Genomic DNA, 15,949 nt, shown 5'->3' with positions numbered 1-15,949 from the left:
AGTAGCAGATCCAAGACACCAGCCGCGTGCGCTGTCATGTTTTTGTGATGGTACAGCAGAGAGAACGCTGCAGGCCCAGGAGCAGGTTGATGCTTGGCGTGACAGAATTGTAATGTACAGTAGGCCCAGCTCCTTTCAAGTATGAAAGGGTAAATATGTCTCGCTAGATTATGCTGCTGTGACTTTAGAAGTTGTGTTATCTTGCCTCTGAATCTGGAACCTGTCAAAAGCTTCAGTTTTCCCACAAGCTGCAGATATTCTCGGTCTGGCTGACAGAACTGGTGTCAGTATCTTCACTTAAATTTTTTTTGCTAATTCTGGAAAGGTCACAAATGTGGAGTGTGCTGTGCACTGGCTGGAGCAGAGCACTGGTTTATGGTCTGTGCACGGCCACATTGAACAGCCTGGAGGGTCTTTCTGTAAATTATCTATCCCTGTGGCTCTCTTCTTGGGGGAGTGTGTGGAGCAGGTGATACCCTGTGATATCATAGTCCATGAAGCCAGTCGTTCTAAGCCAGGAGCTGAGACGTTCAGCCAAATTCAGAGTTAACAAACAGCTACAGCTCTACAATGGGAGATTGGCTGCTTTGTAGTTGGCTTGATTTAGTGTGCTGTGGTGGCTTCCCATAGCATGTTTGCACCTCCAGCTTCGTCTCTAGGAAGTGAACCCAGGACCCCTGAGTTGTAAGAATCAGCCCACCGTGTCTTGTACGTCTAGAATAAACTTGGGTTCTGTGAGTTCTAAAATGTAAAGGCTGAGATTCTAGATTAAAACTAAGGTTACTGTGCTTTTAGACCTGCACAAGGCATTGCAACCAGACCTGTTGAGTGGCAAAGCAGAAATTGTAAAATAAATAGTAACCCTGAGAACTTCAACAGAAATGTAGCGCACTGCTTTCACAATCTAAGTTTTTCCTCTTTGTCCAGAGAAAAACGTGAGTGGAAACTTCTTCTGTACACTATACGTTTGACAGCTGTCCCTTTCTGTACACACACACTTACTCTGTAGATAAATTCTTCCCTGGCGTGAGGAATGGAACCACAACTTTGCTTCACTGTTTATTTATGTATTTTGCTTTTTGTTGCTCAGTTCTATTGACTCATGTCAGACAATTCCACGGATGCTCTGGCTTCTAATTTGTCAGGTATTAAAGTTGTCAGTGGAGACACAGAGAAGCTTGAAAGTATCTGTTTAACTTGGCCCTCAGCCTGCATATCTCAGAGTGCTGGAGAAAAAGAAATGTTATTAGGGTTTAGTTTGGCCACACAATGGGAAATTTTCAGACCCGTGTAGACTCTAGCAAGTGTTCTTGTTGGGTTTCTGCCCCCGTAGGTCAGGAGACTGGATATCTGGAAATAACTCTGCCTATTGCTGAAATCGGGCTGGTATTTGAAGAAGGACTCTTAAATGCTGACATCTAATATTTACTCCAAAGACAGAGAGCTGATGAGTTAGGTCAGAAGCAAGTTTTGTCATTAGCTGTCTTATGGCAGACCAAAATGCAATTAACTTTCAAAACTATTCCTTTCATCTAAAGGCATTTCCTAAATTAAAGTTATCCAAGGGTCTTTGCATTTTTCCCTTTAATGCTCTCTATTACTGACACTTCAATCCACTCTGTTCATGCTCAGCCACAGAGAAATGTACATATGCTTGGACTGTATATTGGGAAATGAGACTGCAGCATCCCTTTGCTGTCTGTCCTTGAAATCTCATTTGCTACATAGAAGCTGCCACGCTGAATCCCACATCAGTCCTGCCTCCGGCGGTGGTCAGCACTTGATGATGCTTCAGAGGAAAGCAGAACCCCCTTTATGCTTTGAGCCAATTGTACTACCCTGTATAAGAGAGAAAAATCCTCCCTGAGCCCCACTGATAAACATTTTCTGACTGAAGGCATTAGATTTGATTAATCACACAATTATGCAGCTACAGAAGTTAATAATGGTTATGTAATTAAATAATTTCATTAAAAGCTAGCCATTACTTGGTTCAGTGCTTCAATGCTTTGGGGCATTACGCTGCCCCAAAAGGTATTTCCTTACTGATTTTGCCTCCGCCTGATTTCTGAGCGCTGCAGCTGCAGGAGGCGATAAAAGAGATGTTCAGTTTTGATAAATCTGCTCATAACTGTGAATGTCTCAGCCCAGTCTCACTTGCCTGTTCGTATTCTCACCACGGCACAACGCTGAAGATCAGGCGTGTGAATACAGTGACATTCAACTGAAACATGTTCGCTCATGGACCCAAGCTGGTCACGTTGTACACAGTGACCAACCTGAAAACTTGTTTGTCCTTGCAAGAATGTCTACCGTTTGGGGCAGGATAAGGGGGAAGATGAGAATCTGAACAGTGCTGTTTCCTGCCCTCGTATAGATTTTGTAACCTAAAGGACCCTTTTTCATAATGTGCATGTTTCTGTGAGAGCTGGTTGGGGAAACGTGTTTCACAGAATGGGATGAGCTGGTGTCAGCCTTGTTTCATGGGCTGGGACTGCCGCTGGCCAAGGCACAGCGCTGGAATCCTCTCTTTCAGAAAAATACCTACAAGCTTGAGAGATGTATGGGGGGAAGTACAATATTGATGAAAGCTCTGGAGGAACCCATAGTAGAAGATTAGAAGAATGCAAATGGGTAGCAGCAAATCAGCTAAGAGTGACATTCATAATTACCAGCAAATCCTGCTGCAATTCAGGCTGCGTTTCTATAGCATCCCTGAGCCTGGTGCCAGGGTTGAATCTGTTAGATGTAAAACCAAATGAGGTGGAGGAACCTACTGGTGTGGACCCAGTGTTGGTAACTGGAAAGGAGACATGGTTTAGTGATGGTTTTTTATCAGAATTAGGTTGATGGTTGGACTAGATGATCCTAAAGGTTCCTTCCAACCCAGACAATTCTATGATTCTATAAGCAGCCCAATTATCACAGAACTTGGGCTCTGTGCTATCGGGTGCATGTGTGGTGTGTCTGTGCGGGGCCACAACAGTCAGTAGGTCTTGTACCCCAGACGAAAGCTTGGATGAGTGAATTTTGGTGTAGTACTGGGGGTAGTGAGAGCCATTAACAGTTCCTGTTTTTACTGTGTTGTGTCAGATTTCCTGGTACAGATGAAGCTGAAAAGTTTAGGAATTAAACTAGATGAAGGAAAAGTTAGCCTGAATATTAAGTAATCTTTCATAGTCTTTCCAGTCTTTTGGAGAGGTGTCAAAGTTGTTTAGAAGATACCATGGAGGATAATTCTACAATAGCTAGAAGGCCTAAATGACCTAATGAGACTTCTTCATCCTACTGTACGAACCAGAGATTGTGGTTAGAGGTAGAAAAATACTGAAATCATCAAAGAGCTGGAAAATCATTACTGGAGCTGTTTATTTAAGTGTGAAAGGGAGCCAGTTTCTATTAGTCTAAATATCAGGGTCAATGACTTGGGGAGGAGCACAGAGAAAGAAATGTCTGTAAGAAAATCCCCCTGTCCAGTGATGGGCTATGGTACCGCGTGTAGCACTTATTCCCAGGGCTGTGGAGCAGTGCTTACTGCTTTGCAATAAGATGCCTGAGTACCTTGCTCTCAGTAGGAAAAACTAATAGACTATTGTGTCCATGTAGAAATCCTGGCCTTGTTCAGGAGCTGTGTTTAGGGGAAGATAAGAAATTGGGCTGAGCGTTGCCGAGTAGAGCAGTTTGTCTCACGACCGCATCTTGTAATAACATGTAGGAGCTTCAGGGCTTTATAACAGCTTTCCTAGGTATCGAATGAGGCACAGAGTAAGAATGATCACATTTTCTTAATTTTTCTGCAATGAAAGGAATAAAAGTATTATTTTTTCTTCTGCTGGTTATGACTGATTCACAATTTGCTTTAATACAATTTAGAGGGGGTGCTGTGCAGTCAGAATTTAATCCTGCATTCCCCTCTGGCAGTATCAGTGTGTAAATAGTCTGCTGGCACGGGGAACTCAAGGCTATCAAGAATTCGTTGGTTTGAAATACTTCCAAATATGAAGTACAGCTACAATAAAGCTTTAACAGGCCAAAGTCACCCGCCCATTAAGTATGTGGCCCCTTGCATGTGTAGTAAAGTTGCTCAGCTGGCCCTGACACTGACTCCAGCCCTTGAAATGCAGTGAGATCAAAAGTTCTGCTGCAGAGCAAACATTCCCCTGCCTCAGCTTTCTGAGGTGGTGCAAAAGGATTCGAGCCCAAGCAGTTTTTGTTGGGCACCTTGCGTTTGGACATGAATGTCTGATGCTCCTGACCAAAATCAGTTTGTTTCAGTATTATTGACTTGCCTTAGGCCCAGTATTGCTTTGGTAAAGGCAGAGCCCTCAGTGATGGGGTCTGGATGCAGCATCCAGAGCCCAGAGCGCATCAGCTGGTGTCGTGGGACTTGGCCAGAATCAGATAAATCATTTCAGAGCAACTGAGGATAATTGGGTTGGGGTGGGGAGCAGAAGGGAAAAGGATGGAGGGAGGACAACTGAGCAGATATATAACCTATTATAATTTTAAACAATAACTTGATTATAGAGTCTCTAGGTGAATCTTAAAGTGGTGCTTGGTAGTGGCCTGTTAATGTTATGAGATGAAACTTGACATCAGAGTCATCTCATCGTTAAATCCCCTCTATGTTGAATGCGCTTCCTTGAATGCTTGACTCCAGTCTCGTTATCCTGGTCAGTCTTTCCATCTCTCATTACAGCTCTGTTGTGACTTTATATTTTAGCAGTATAAAATGCTTAGAGCTCAGAAGTTCTTAGTCCACTCCAACAGTGGTCCCAGGCCTAGAGTATCAGATTCATCTTCAGTAAACTCTTGACACTGACACTCCATGGTGTCTAGTGGTGCCAAATTTTAAACTTGACAGAGAAATGAATGCAAGATAAATAAACAGCAAGATTTTGGCAAAAATATAAATGCAGCCACCCTGGTTTAGAAAACACACTAAGCCTTTGAACAGGTTTGTTTTAGAAAAGAAAGACTGTTTGAAAAAGATCCAGGGTAAATGTTTTTGATAGAGAGAGATACACAATTAACAAGGGTGACTTTATCTCCCCTACTAAACCAACACTCTCTTCTGACCTCTCCTAGACTATTCTATATGCTTTTGAGGCTTGTTTTTCAAGTTATCAGTGCAGGAGCGCCAAGGGTTTTCATGTCCTCAAATAAGAGGGAATCAGGATGCTCTGTGCCTATGTAAAAAATGTTATTTGTGCCAATGATAGTCTGCAAGATTAACAAAAAAAAAAGAAGCTGACAAAATAGCTTTCTCAGCTGGACCTCCAACGCTCAATGAAGGATGTGGCCAAGAAAAAACACATCTCTGTCCATTCAATGGTAACTAAGGTCCTGGGAATAAGGAGACAACAAACAGAGCTTGCTGCAGGGTTTGCTTTTCTAGCAGCCCTCTGGTAAGATGGGCTTTCGTGGTCTGGGTGGCACAGAAAGTATCAGGTATCTCAGGATGAATGGAATCCCTATGGAAGTGCTGACTGTGAATGGGGAGAGCCCCAGATGGTATGGGTCAGGCAGAGATGCACCAAACCCAGCAGAGCCCCGTTACTCCACCTTCGCTCCTGGTGGGCCCGAGAGCAGTTCAGGAGGTTTTCCTGGAAATCTCAAAAGAACAAGCTGTAATGGAATTTTTGTGTTTCTACATCTGGCTGGATGTTGATTTTTCTGATTTTCAGGAGAAAGCCTGGAAGGGGGAAAGAGAGAGAACCGTTCTCTGCCAACTATTTGTCCAAATGGGGGAAATGCAGTCGGGGGTGATTAACAGAAATCTTTAGAAGGATAAATCCTATCGGGGAGGCTGTTTGTGTGTGTGTATGTGTTGGATTTGTGGCAACATGACATCATGCAGTAGAGAGAGGTAAATCAGCCCAGGTAAAGCATCACAATAATGCAGTTCCTGACATTTGAGCTCCTTTTTTTAGAGCCGGTGCCATTTGGTCTCCATAGCAATGCACTGTGCTGGGCAGAAATCCTCTCGGCATCCACATAGGATAAAACCACGGAACCGTATCTAGATCTCCGCTAATCCCCCAACAGGGACAACACCGGGACAGTGCTACAGAGGAAATACTGCTGAACATTATTCCTGAAGACCCACTCCTATCCAGCAGAATCTGTGACATTGGAATGCTCCCTGTTAGTGCTGCAAGACTCTGCAGCCTCCCTTGCCTCACCTTTTCCCTTTTCCTCTTTCTTCTCTCCTGCCTTCAAACATCTACAAATTTATGGTTTTAAGGCCTGAAAAGACAAAGCAAGCTCCTTCCGTCTTGTTTTTCTCTTGGAGTGAGGGTGTTAGCCCCTCTGAAATACTGTTAGGTTCTGACTGTGCACTCTCATGTGAGCTCTCCTGTACCATGCAGAAATTGCACTAGTTTTTTCTCATCTATCACTTCTCTTTACTGTAAAAACCAAAAGGTGACTTGATGTAGAACAAGAAATTGGTCTGGTGGGAGAGATCGTTGAGTTGGATAAAGAGGAAATGAGTAGAAATCACATCGATAGATTTCAGAGGAAACTCTAGTCAATTCAGTAGAAGCCTAATTAGCTTAATTAACTGAATAGACATGGAATTCCTTGCTACAGAATTGTTTCTTTCTTATTCTTTGAAATTCTGTAAGTTGACATTTGAATCAGTAAAATGGGTTACTATTGTTATTATACTTTTCTAGGAAGGTGGAGAAGACCTATTTTGCTACTAGGTCGACTCTCTGCTTGTGCCTGGTTATTACAGAAATATAAAGAACCATGAGCTGTGAGTTAAAAGCAAAAATTCTGCTTTTGATCTCCTGTGATTGTCTGTACTACAAATGGATAAACGTATAGCAAACACTAGCATAGTCTCTATTTGTAAACCAAATATGAACAATATAATTCATAGGATGATGAAGATGGTAGGATTAAGGGATTTCTCTGTAGGACTCTCTTCATAGCTATGGCAAAGCAAATGTAGAAATCATGGTTCTGGTAAATGCTTTGCAGTGCTTATACTGTTCTTTACTATATGTGCCACCTTAAAGGTGCCGGTCCTTCTGTAAGTCTAAAGTTAAATGTAGCTTCGTTAGACACTGGTAATTATAAATGTTATTTTTTTCATTAACAAATCAAGTTCTTCAAACTTTGTTCCATTAGTGAGAGAGCACTGGAGATGCAGTCAGGAATCAGCTGAAGTAGATACGTATATTATCAGCTCTTTTACTCCTGTCATTTGTCACATGCAAAATATTCTGCCCCAGGGGATCAGATCATGAGCAGGAGACACCAGCTTCACTGGTGCGTAGAGAGCACTCTCTTGGCTTTTTTGAATGTGAGACAGAATCACAAGGCAACTTGGCATTTTGGAAGACAAGTTAAATTGATTGACAAGACATTATGTGCTCAAAGCTGATGAATGAGTTTTCATTTTTATCACACCAATCAACATTTTTCATGTTAATTAACCTTCCTGTAACTTCAATGCAACAGTGCAGCATTCCTTCAGAGGCTTGCATCTCTGTTTTATGTTCAATTTGTTTCTGGAAGCAAAGTTTACATTATAACTTTCTTGATCTTAAAATACATTAACGAATGGTCTTTCAGTTATAGGACTGAAATCCAGAGTAGCTTCCCCTTCTAGCTTCTTTAGACAGCCTAACATTTTCCTTTGGGAATCAGAAACAAAATTGCAAATTTTGGAAACATTTTTCTCAATGAGAAACTGAGAAAAAAGCAAATATCAAAGAGCACTTACGCCAGAGCCATGATCCCATAAGGCCAAGAACGGATTTCCAGCCTCTTTGGGCTTTTTATCTCATCTGACGTCAACACCATCCCGCTGTCCGACTCCTGAGTGGCAAAAGAGAACATCAGCAGAGCGTTAAATGATCATGACAGTGTGGAGCACTTTTAGATTAGAAACGGTTTCCATGGGGAGAGTGTGGAGAAGAGTCAGACTAAGCCACTAATAAAGTCAGAAGAGAAAGAAAGCCAAGGAGCTTGTTAGAATACCTAATTCTGGCAAATGCATCCAAACTCTCAATTGTGTTCTACTCAGTAAAGTGCTTAACACATAGATATGTCCAGTTGCTGTATGAAATTAAGCTCGTTCTTCAGAATATTCTCTTATCAGGGCCTATGTTATCAGGTTTTATCCAGCTGTTCCTGATAACGCTGCTTCTCAGCCTGAGAACATTTGCCTTGGTTTTGTGATGATAAAGTTTTTGAGCTGTATTTTGAAAGAGCACTCTTAAAACAAACATATCAAAAAATAATTTGACATTTTCAAACTTGAAATTGATAGTAAGCATGACATATGGATACCGTCTAGGTAGGATATCTGAGATATGAAGAGACAGACATTCATAAAGAATATACCCAATAACACTGGCCAGGCTCCTCTGAGAAAAAGTACCTCAAATACCTACTAGAAATACACTATTAGAAACATCAATATGTTAAGGAAGTGGAAGTTCAATATCATTTTGGCAAATCCAGGTGCTTTGTAAAGATCTATAGCCTAAAAGCCTCATTGTTCTTTGGTTATGGATTGGTTCTGTGATTCTGTTATGCATTTTTTTATGAGCTGCTCAACAAAACTGTCTTGATTAGTTTTAAAGTTGAGGTTGTGATTCCGCTGCACTTATAGTTGAGTCTCGAGGTTGCAATTAAGATCAAGCTGTTCTACTAAGTACTACACGAGTTCACAGACATGCATAGTCCTTGTTTTAAAATGATTTAAAAAAATATTAAGTGTTCTGCGGGGGTTCTTTTGCATTTGATCTATTTTGTGATGCTGGAAAGTTTCACGTCTGTCTGTCAAAAACCAAGAAAGCAAAAGACTTCCAACACGGGAAGTGAAACTCTAGTCAACCTTATTTTACCAAACTGATGGAAACAGAAAAAAATAATCCCAGCAAACAATTTATGAAAAGCAGAAGCTTTTTTGTAAATGCTTTGATAATATATCAGTTGTTAATAACATCAGTCTAGAAAATGATTTCCAAGTATAAAGTAAAATCCTAAATTAATTAAGTCTGTCAAAACCTCAGTAGAAACCAGCTTGTCTCTCTGGTTTTTATCTTGACCATTTCCCCTTAAAATATGTGGTCTTGAAACAATTTATCTGAGTGCTGCTTTGCATTTTGCTTACAGAAGAATTGTTAAAAGAATATCACCAGAGAGGACAGATAAGCAGCACAATTGCAGGAAGGTGTGGTAGAGCACTTTCAGAGGTCCTGGGCAACTGTTTGAAATAATGACCTAATCAGTATTAATGCCTTGATATGTAAGATAATTTTAGTAACCCAAGTGCATTTACTTTGTCCTAAAGTAGATCACACCATAATTTTGCTTTAAAAGATCCTCATTGAAATATCACATTTATTTCTGATCTGTTAATGTATCATTACCCTTTTTTGAAACTTTCCCCCGCTTCATGTAAGGACTTATTTTAAAATGCCACGAACAAGGAGCATTTAGGAAAGTAATGCTCCTGCTGGCAGCGGTAATCTCGTACTGATACCGGATCTTTCTAGTAAATGTCTTTGTGTGATTCAGGGGACAGATTTTTATCCTGCAAGAGGAAAGATGCCAGAGCCAGAGAAAATTCTAAGCCTTCTAATCCCTAAGATGCACTGATAAAGGCGCAGAAATTACATCTGGCAAAATACTAGGGAATAATGGGCCTCAGTTTGTGCTAACGAGAAAACAGATGAGAAATATTTGTCAAGGACATGAAATGAGTCCAGGACAAGTTGTAGCCAGAGACCTGGCCCTTCCCAAGAGAGTTGGTGTGAGGGACAGCTGGTTGGCCAAGAGAGACTCTCAGATGGAGCACGGGGACGGTTCCCCGACTCGCAGAGGAGACAGATTGGCTTCTTTCTAGAAAACTGTACACATCTGTCTTTCCTTTTGCTGCCCCCCAGCCCTCTGACGCTTGCCCTCTTCCTCTGCTAGAAGGTTTCCTGAGGGCTTCGTGCTTCCCCCCTAAGTGTCTATCTGCTTCAAACATCTTACAAAGCTCCCTCCTTAGTGGCACAGAATCTGTCACTGAGGCAAGTGCTGTGGACTGCATATGGCACTGCAGCTGGTGGGTACCTGAACCATAGAGGAAATTCATTAATTGGGTGTGGTTTTTTTTACTAAGGAAGAAAAGAAGAAATAAAAAAAACCACCCCAGCCCTCCACCCCTGGAACCTGCCGTTTCAGAGGCAGCCAACAAGAAGAGCCATCATTCTGTATCAAAACAAGATTTTGTTTTCCACTGGAGTGAAAACGAAACCTTCAAACACTCTCCCATCCTGCAGTGCCATTAAACTAGCAATAAATATGTTCATTTAGGGTGAGGAAAATCCAGGGTTTGAGCCATTTGTGTGAATCTTGGTCTTGTCTATCCAGAACTGAAAGTCCTCAACTACCACCGGGTTATTGGCTGTCTCAGCCAGCCAGAATGTGTTCTGGACACATTTCCTTCAAAAGGCTGCATTTCAATCAACTGCCATTTTCTTATGGTGGAAAAAGCCATAATGAACTACGTACTGTAAAGCCCCTTAGTCTGATCAAAGCCAGGATAATTACGCATGAGCTTCTCTTTGCATTATTTGTTAAGATAAATGTGGTTCCCTCTTTGTTGTCACACAGACCTATGTGTGAGATGCTTGGGCCAAATCTTCTGCTTGATTTAAAGCTTTTTCTTACCAAACAGATTTCAAAAGCTCTAATAACTGTTTCTGGTGCTGGTGACGAGTGATCTGTGAACCCGGTGGAGAAGGATGCAATCACCTCGCTTACCTCATGCATCACTTTCTCCTTTTCCACTGGCACCTCATCAAATGTCTTCACACTCAGTGGCCGCTTCTTGCTGTTGTTACTGAAACCAAGAAAGTTGAGGGGTCAGTGAAAAATCCAAAATAGCAAGATGCCGCACCACTTGGTAGCTCAATTAACTTCCCCCACACAGCTCAGTGTCCTGGACCACTTTTCTTTTCTCATCTCTTGTAACTAATAAACAATACCCTGACAAATTTGTCTGTCCATCTCTGTATTGAGAGAGGACAGCAAACAGCACCCAGCAATATCAAATCTTTCTTTCCCGCCCACCCCCTGTATATATTTTTCTTACCCAGTTTCCACTGTGCTCCAGCGATTAACACCATTGCTCAAGTTTTCTTCCACAGGGCAAGTTTTGGCGTTAGATTCTCCATCAGGACACAAGGTGATGTTCAGTGGAATATAGTCTTTACCATCCTATGTAATCAATTACATAAAAGAACACAAAGATAGTAAAGTTCATTTTGTGCTGCCTCTCAGGTGTGAAAGGTTATTGTATTTCACAGAGCTTTACACTGAGAAAGGACTAGACTTTATTTTAGCTTTACTTTATGATGTTTCTTCAAAGTGATTATGATGTTCTTTACAACATGTGGAAGTTAGAATCTATAGTTTTATCCAACATTTACTGTGTACAAGGCTTTGTAAGAGGAAAGTGGTAGACTTTGGGAAATGTATGGCACAGAATGGCTGGGAATGGTCTCTAGCATTCCAGGACTCATCTGCAGTCAGTGTGTTTTCTCTTCCAGGCATCTCAGCCCCAGCTATTGCTTCACTGGTCTTTATAGCAGTCACAAGACTTCTCAAAGTCCCTCTTTCCACAGCAACACGATGGTTGTACTGAGGGTGCCAATATATGTGCAGCCAGTTTACAAGTAGTGTCTTTGGTAACTAAATCCAAGTTTAAGCTGTGTGTTTGGGAGAAGGGAGGGAGTGGCATGAAGTCACACAACCCCTATAGCTTGTAGGACTTTAACAGATTTTGGAATAGGTAAAAGAATATTGTCTGTGTATAGACTTTTTGCTTATGTTCAGCTTAAGGAGTTGCAGCTTAGGAAGAGCTGGTCCTTCAAATGGTAGCCTTAAAGGATTTTATTTCTTGTCCTTACAAGAAATTGGTGCTGCAAGTTTAATGGCATTCAGTGCACATCTTAATAACCTCTGCTTTGTCATTCTGCCCCTGCAGTAATCTTCTGAAATGACTCTTCCTTTAAGTCCTAAAACTATTTGTCCAAATTTCCCTTTGCTTGATTTGTTTTTGTTTTTGTTTTTTTTTTTTTTTTTTTAATTTTGAGAAGCAGTTAAGTGCCCTATTCCCTTATAATTTTTATGTTTCCTTAATTTACTTTGGTAATAGGGTAAAACTCATAAGCTCTTCATATTGCAAACTGGGCCCTCTTCAACTTGGCTTCACTAAATTTGTTTACAAACAGAGGGTTTGGTATCTCCTTAAATTAAATTGTCAGTTACATAACCCGTCTGGTTGTTTCTACTGGAGAAGAAAACAACTGATTTAACCATTATGAAATTAATAATTATGTAATTGACTTTCTGAGCTTTAAACTGCATCATTTTAAAGCTCCTAAGACCACTGATGAATGTAAGCTTGGAAAATGAGAGAGAAGGTTCAGACCGACCACTGGCAGTTTACTAGGTTGGAATCTAATTAAAATTGTTTGTGAGATAAAGCGCCATTGTTCCTCTAAGGGACAACTGAGCCTTTTTTTAATTAATGTAAGTTTCTGCTTATTATGGATGGACAAATATCTAGTTTTGAAATATAATCCCCTTTGAATAGTTAACATTTTCTTTACTCATCCCAGCAGCCATTTTCTTTGTGACCTCTGTTATGAAGTCAAATCTAATGTTCCTGTTCAATAGTTGTTACCTGTGTGCATGTATACACGTATCCACATACATACACGTCTATATGTCCACATTGGTTGAAGAAATGTTTGCATTGCTGTACCTGCTGTACGTTGGCTTGAAGAAGGTCTCCTAAGCGCTCCACAAGCTCGGTGAAAGTAGGTCTCTCTGTGGGTACTCCGTGCCAACAATCCAGCATTGTCTGGTAGCTACAGAAAAATACAGGTATTAAGAAAGGAAAAAACCAGGAGCTTTGTTTCCAAATTGTTTCTTTCTGCTGCTGCTTGCTTTGGTGGTGGTTTGGATAGTTTTGGATTTAGACAGGTTCAAACCTCCATGTGCTGGAATTCTATTCTAGTTTCCATGTGGGATGCTTTTTCTTTCTGTATTCCTGCCTCAGCTGAGCCTGTAGGGTTTTTATTGTCACCTGACTTAAAATTTGGCTGCTGGGCCCCACTGATATTGCTGAAATAAGTTATAGTTATGGATATCTAGTTTCTGTCACTGAATTGGAAATCAAGGCAGATACAGTAAGCTCCTGAACTGAAATTCATGAACTACAACTGATACTGGGAGACCTGTTAATCTTGTTATTGGCAAGACTTGTCTGTCTTTAGCATTCGTCTGTGGTATCAGGACAGCCAAGGTATGCACAACTATGTTTGCCGAAAACACAATACATCGCTTGTATGAGGTCTCCTTCCAATGAGGTCTCCTTCTCCCTCCACACTTAAATACAATCTCTTTGGTAATACTTAAATGGCATGTGTCAGCTCGTAATACAAAGCCCGGTGCTCTTACATTTCTGGAGTAGAGTACTCTGGAGATCTCATCCGGGTTCCTTCTTTGAGCCGTCGGCAAAAGTCCTCGTCTATCTGCACTCCAGGGTATGGTGAGGCGCCTGATGGGAGAAATGAAGAGGAGGCTGCAGAACAGCACAATCTCTGTTTCCCAGTCCAGTGAATTACAGGTGTATCCATGACTTCTGCTGAGCATTTGAGATTACCCAGAGTCTGACAGCAAAAGAAGCCAGAGCAAAGAAGGGGTTGCAGTCACTTGCCATATACATGTTTTGTTTGGAAACCTGTCACAGACCCACTCTGTCTCTTTAGAGATTTCAATCATGCTGTTTCCTCTGCATTTGTGATACAGCCAGGACCACTCCAAGGTAAAATATGGCAGAAGAGAAATAAATTTTATAAGTTTGAGACTTTAAATGACCTGTCGGTCAGTGGTAGAAAAGTTCCAGCTCACTCAATTGGTTACTTACTGTTTTCCAAACTGTTAATCTGGAAGTTGGCCTAGCAGTCATCTGAGACTTATTTCACTTCCCTGTGTAAATGGTTATCTTCGGAGTCAAGACTTGTATAAATCTATGTACCCATTGAATGGGATCTTCTCCTCCACTAATGACTGAGTGGGGGCTTTTCCGAGGTGGTGATCTTTGTTGTATGACACTTGCACTTTATGATGCACCATAAATAAGGGGAACAAATACATAATTTGAGAAAGTGTTCTGGCATCTGAATAACCCAGACCTCATAGGTAAAATTCAAGAGATCTCCACTATGAAGTTTGAAAGGTTGCTGAACTTATTATAGATAGACCTAGAAGATCTGTAAGCTTTCCTCCCTTCCTTCTCAGCAAAGGCATCACACCCAGCGCAACCCTTGTCTTTCACATTTTGACATCCTAGAGGTTGGATGGTGAATTTGGAAGAAAATTTAATCAAGTCTTAACACAGGGGATGGAATGGAATCTGGATCTGTACCCAGCCCTCAAGGAATCTCTATGTGATTTACTGTCTATAACATTCTGCCTATTTTTTTTTTCCCCCCATTTGGGAACACCATCATGTTCTGTGCACATGGGAGCATAACAAGCACAGCAGAAATCTTTTGGATAAAAGCAGTGAAGATGGTGCCAAAGTGTGGCTGTTCCCAGAATTAATCTACTCTGTGAATCTGGCTGCTCAATCTGCAAAACTACACGCTGGGGAGCAAAGATCCTGGTGACTTCTAAGAGGGCATCTCAACACAGCATGTGGGCTCCAGTGACATTCGAAGCTCAGGGACACTTAGCCACAGCAGGTTGGAATTGCCTTGATGTGCAAGTATCAGATCACAGAATTAAGAGTATTTCCTGGACTTAGGAAGATTGGAAATTGTCAGGAGCTTAATTTCTGCTTTATATCTTGATTTTTCCTTCCTAGTTTTGTCTTGGCCTGTCATTATGATCATAATAACTTGCTAATACAATGTTCAGCTCATATAGCATCACCCATTGGCCAAAGATCTCAAACCAGGCTTCTATCAGCTCTCAAGATCTCTCTGAATAAAGAAATGGATAGAAACTACAGTGTCACTTCCCCACAGTTGCACTGTGACAAAAGGCTGAGGATAGGAACAGGCTCTGGGGGCACTGACTGTTGTCCAAGCTGCTGAACTGCTCTCTGTGTCCATCTCCTGAACTCCCAGTGGCTTGGCTTGGCTTCTGTGCCGGTTTATCTTTACAAACCTTTACTGAGGCTTCATGAATCCATCTGCGACTTGCCCGGTTGATCCCATATCTGAGTGGTGCAGCCTCTCAAGAGAAGTGAGCATAAGCCTCACTTGATCTAGTTGGCCCTAGATTGTCAATGTACTGGGGCAACACTGGAAACAACAGCCGTCTTTAGAGACAAGATGGGCTGCACAGCCTTTTTCATTCATTTTCAACAGCATAATGTGACTGTTGTGCCACCACAGCCGTCTAATTTCCATTAGGAGGAGCTGAATGGAGTCATGCCATTGGTGAGTGGCTGGTTTACAATGACCACGCTGATGTGTAAAAAAAACCCCTCAGTTTGCTGAGTATCACTGGCTGGATCTGGCTCATGAGCCCAGCAGATAAGAATTAGTCTTGTAAATGGATTGATTGGAACCGAGACCTTGAAGGCAACATGGTAGAATTGGGTGAGGAGGGATGGAGAGTTCTACTTGATCTCACAGTCTGAGTTATCATTCTTTGACTACATCATTGATCATATCAACTGTAATATGTTGGTGAAAGCAAGTACAGGGAAGGCAAAGAAGAATTACATTTGATTGCAGTACCTTTTGGTAGTTTGTATTTTGACTGGTGCTGGCCTTCTACCAGCTGGAGGCAGCTCAGATCATAAAAGCAAGGAGCTCGCCCTTTTCCACCTCTGCTCACCATTGTACTTCATCTGGACTCTGTGATAAGCCTAATAACTTGGATTTGGGAAGCTGAGACAGCCTAGGAGAAA

At 41.5% G+C, this 15,949-nt stretch overlaps 1 protein-coding gene across 1 annotated transcript in view; it reads right to left on the bottom strand.

Annotated features, from left to right (window-relative positions):
• Positions 1-15,949, bottom strand: part of LOC141464295 (vascular endothelial growth factor receptor kdr-like) — a 131,346-nt gene that overhangs the window by 6,398 nt on the left and 108,999 nt on the right. The window contains exons 25-29 of the mRNA XM_074147101.1: positions 13,483-13,582; positions 12,785-12,890; positions 11,108-11,232; positions 10,777-10,855; positions 7,739-7,833 (exon numbers count right to left, since the gene is read on the bottom strand). Coding sequence (XP_074003202.1) covers positions 7,739-7,833; positions 10,777-10,855; positions 11,108-11,232; positions 12,785-12,890; positions 13,483-13,582 — 505 coding nt within the window. The remainder of the gene's footprint in view (positions 1-7,738; positions 7,834-10,776; positions 10,856-11,107; positions 11,233-12,784; positions 12,891-13,482; positions 13,583-15,949) is intronic.

This window comes from Numenius arquata, chromosome 5, assembly GCF_964106895.1.
Source record: "Numenius arquata chromosome 5, bNumArq3.hap1.1, whole genome shotgun sequence".
Taxonomy (NCBI): domain Eukaryota; kingdom Metazoa; phylum Chordata; class Aves; order Charadriiformes; family Scolopacidae; genus Numenius; species Numenius arquata.
This window is presented reverse-complemented; position numbering and strand designations above follow the sequence as displayed.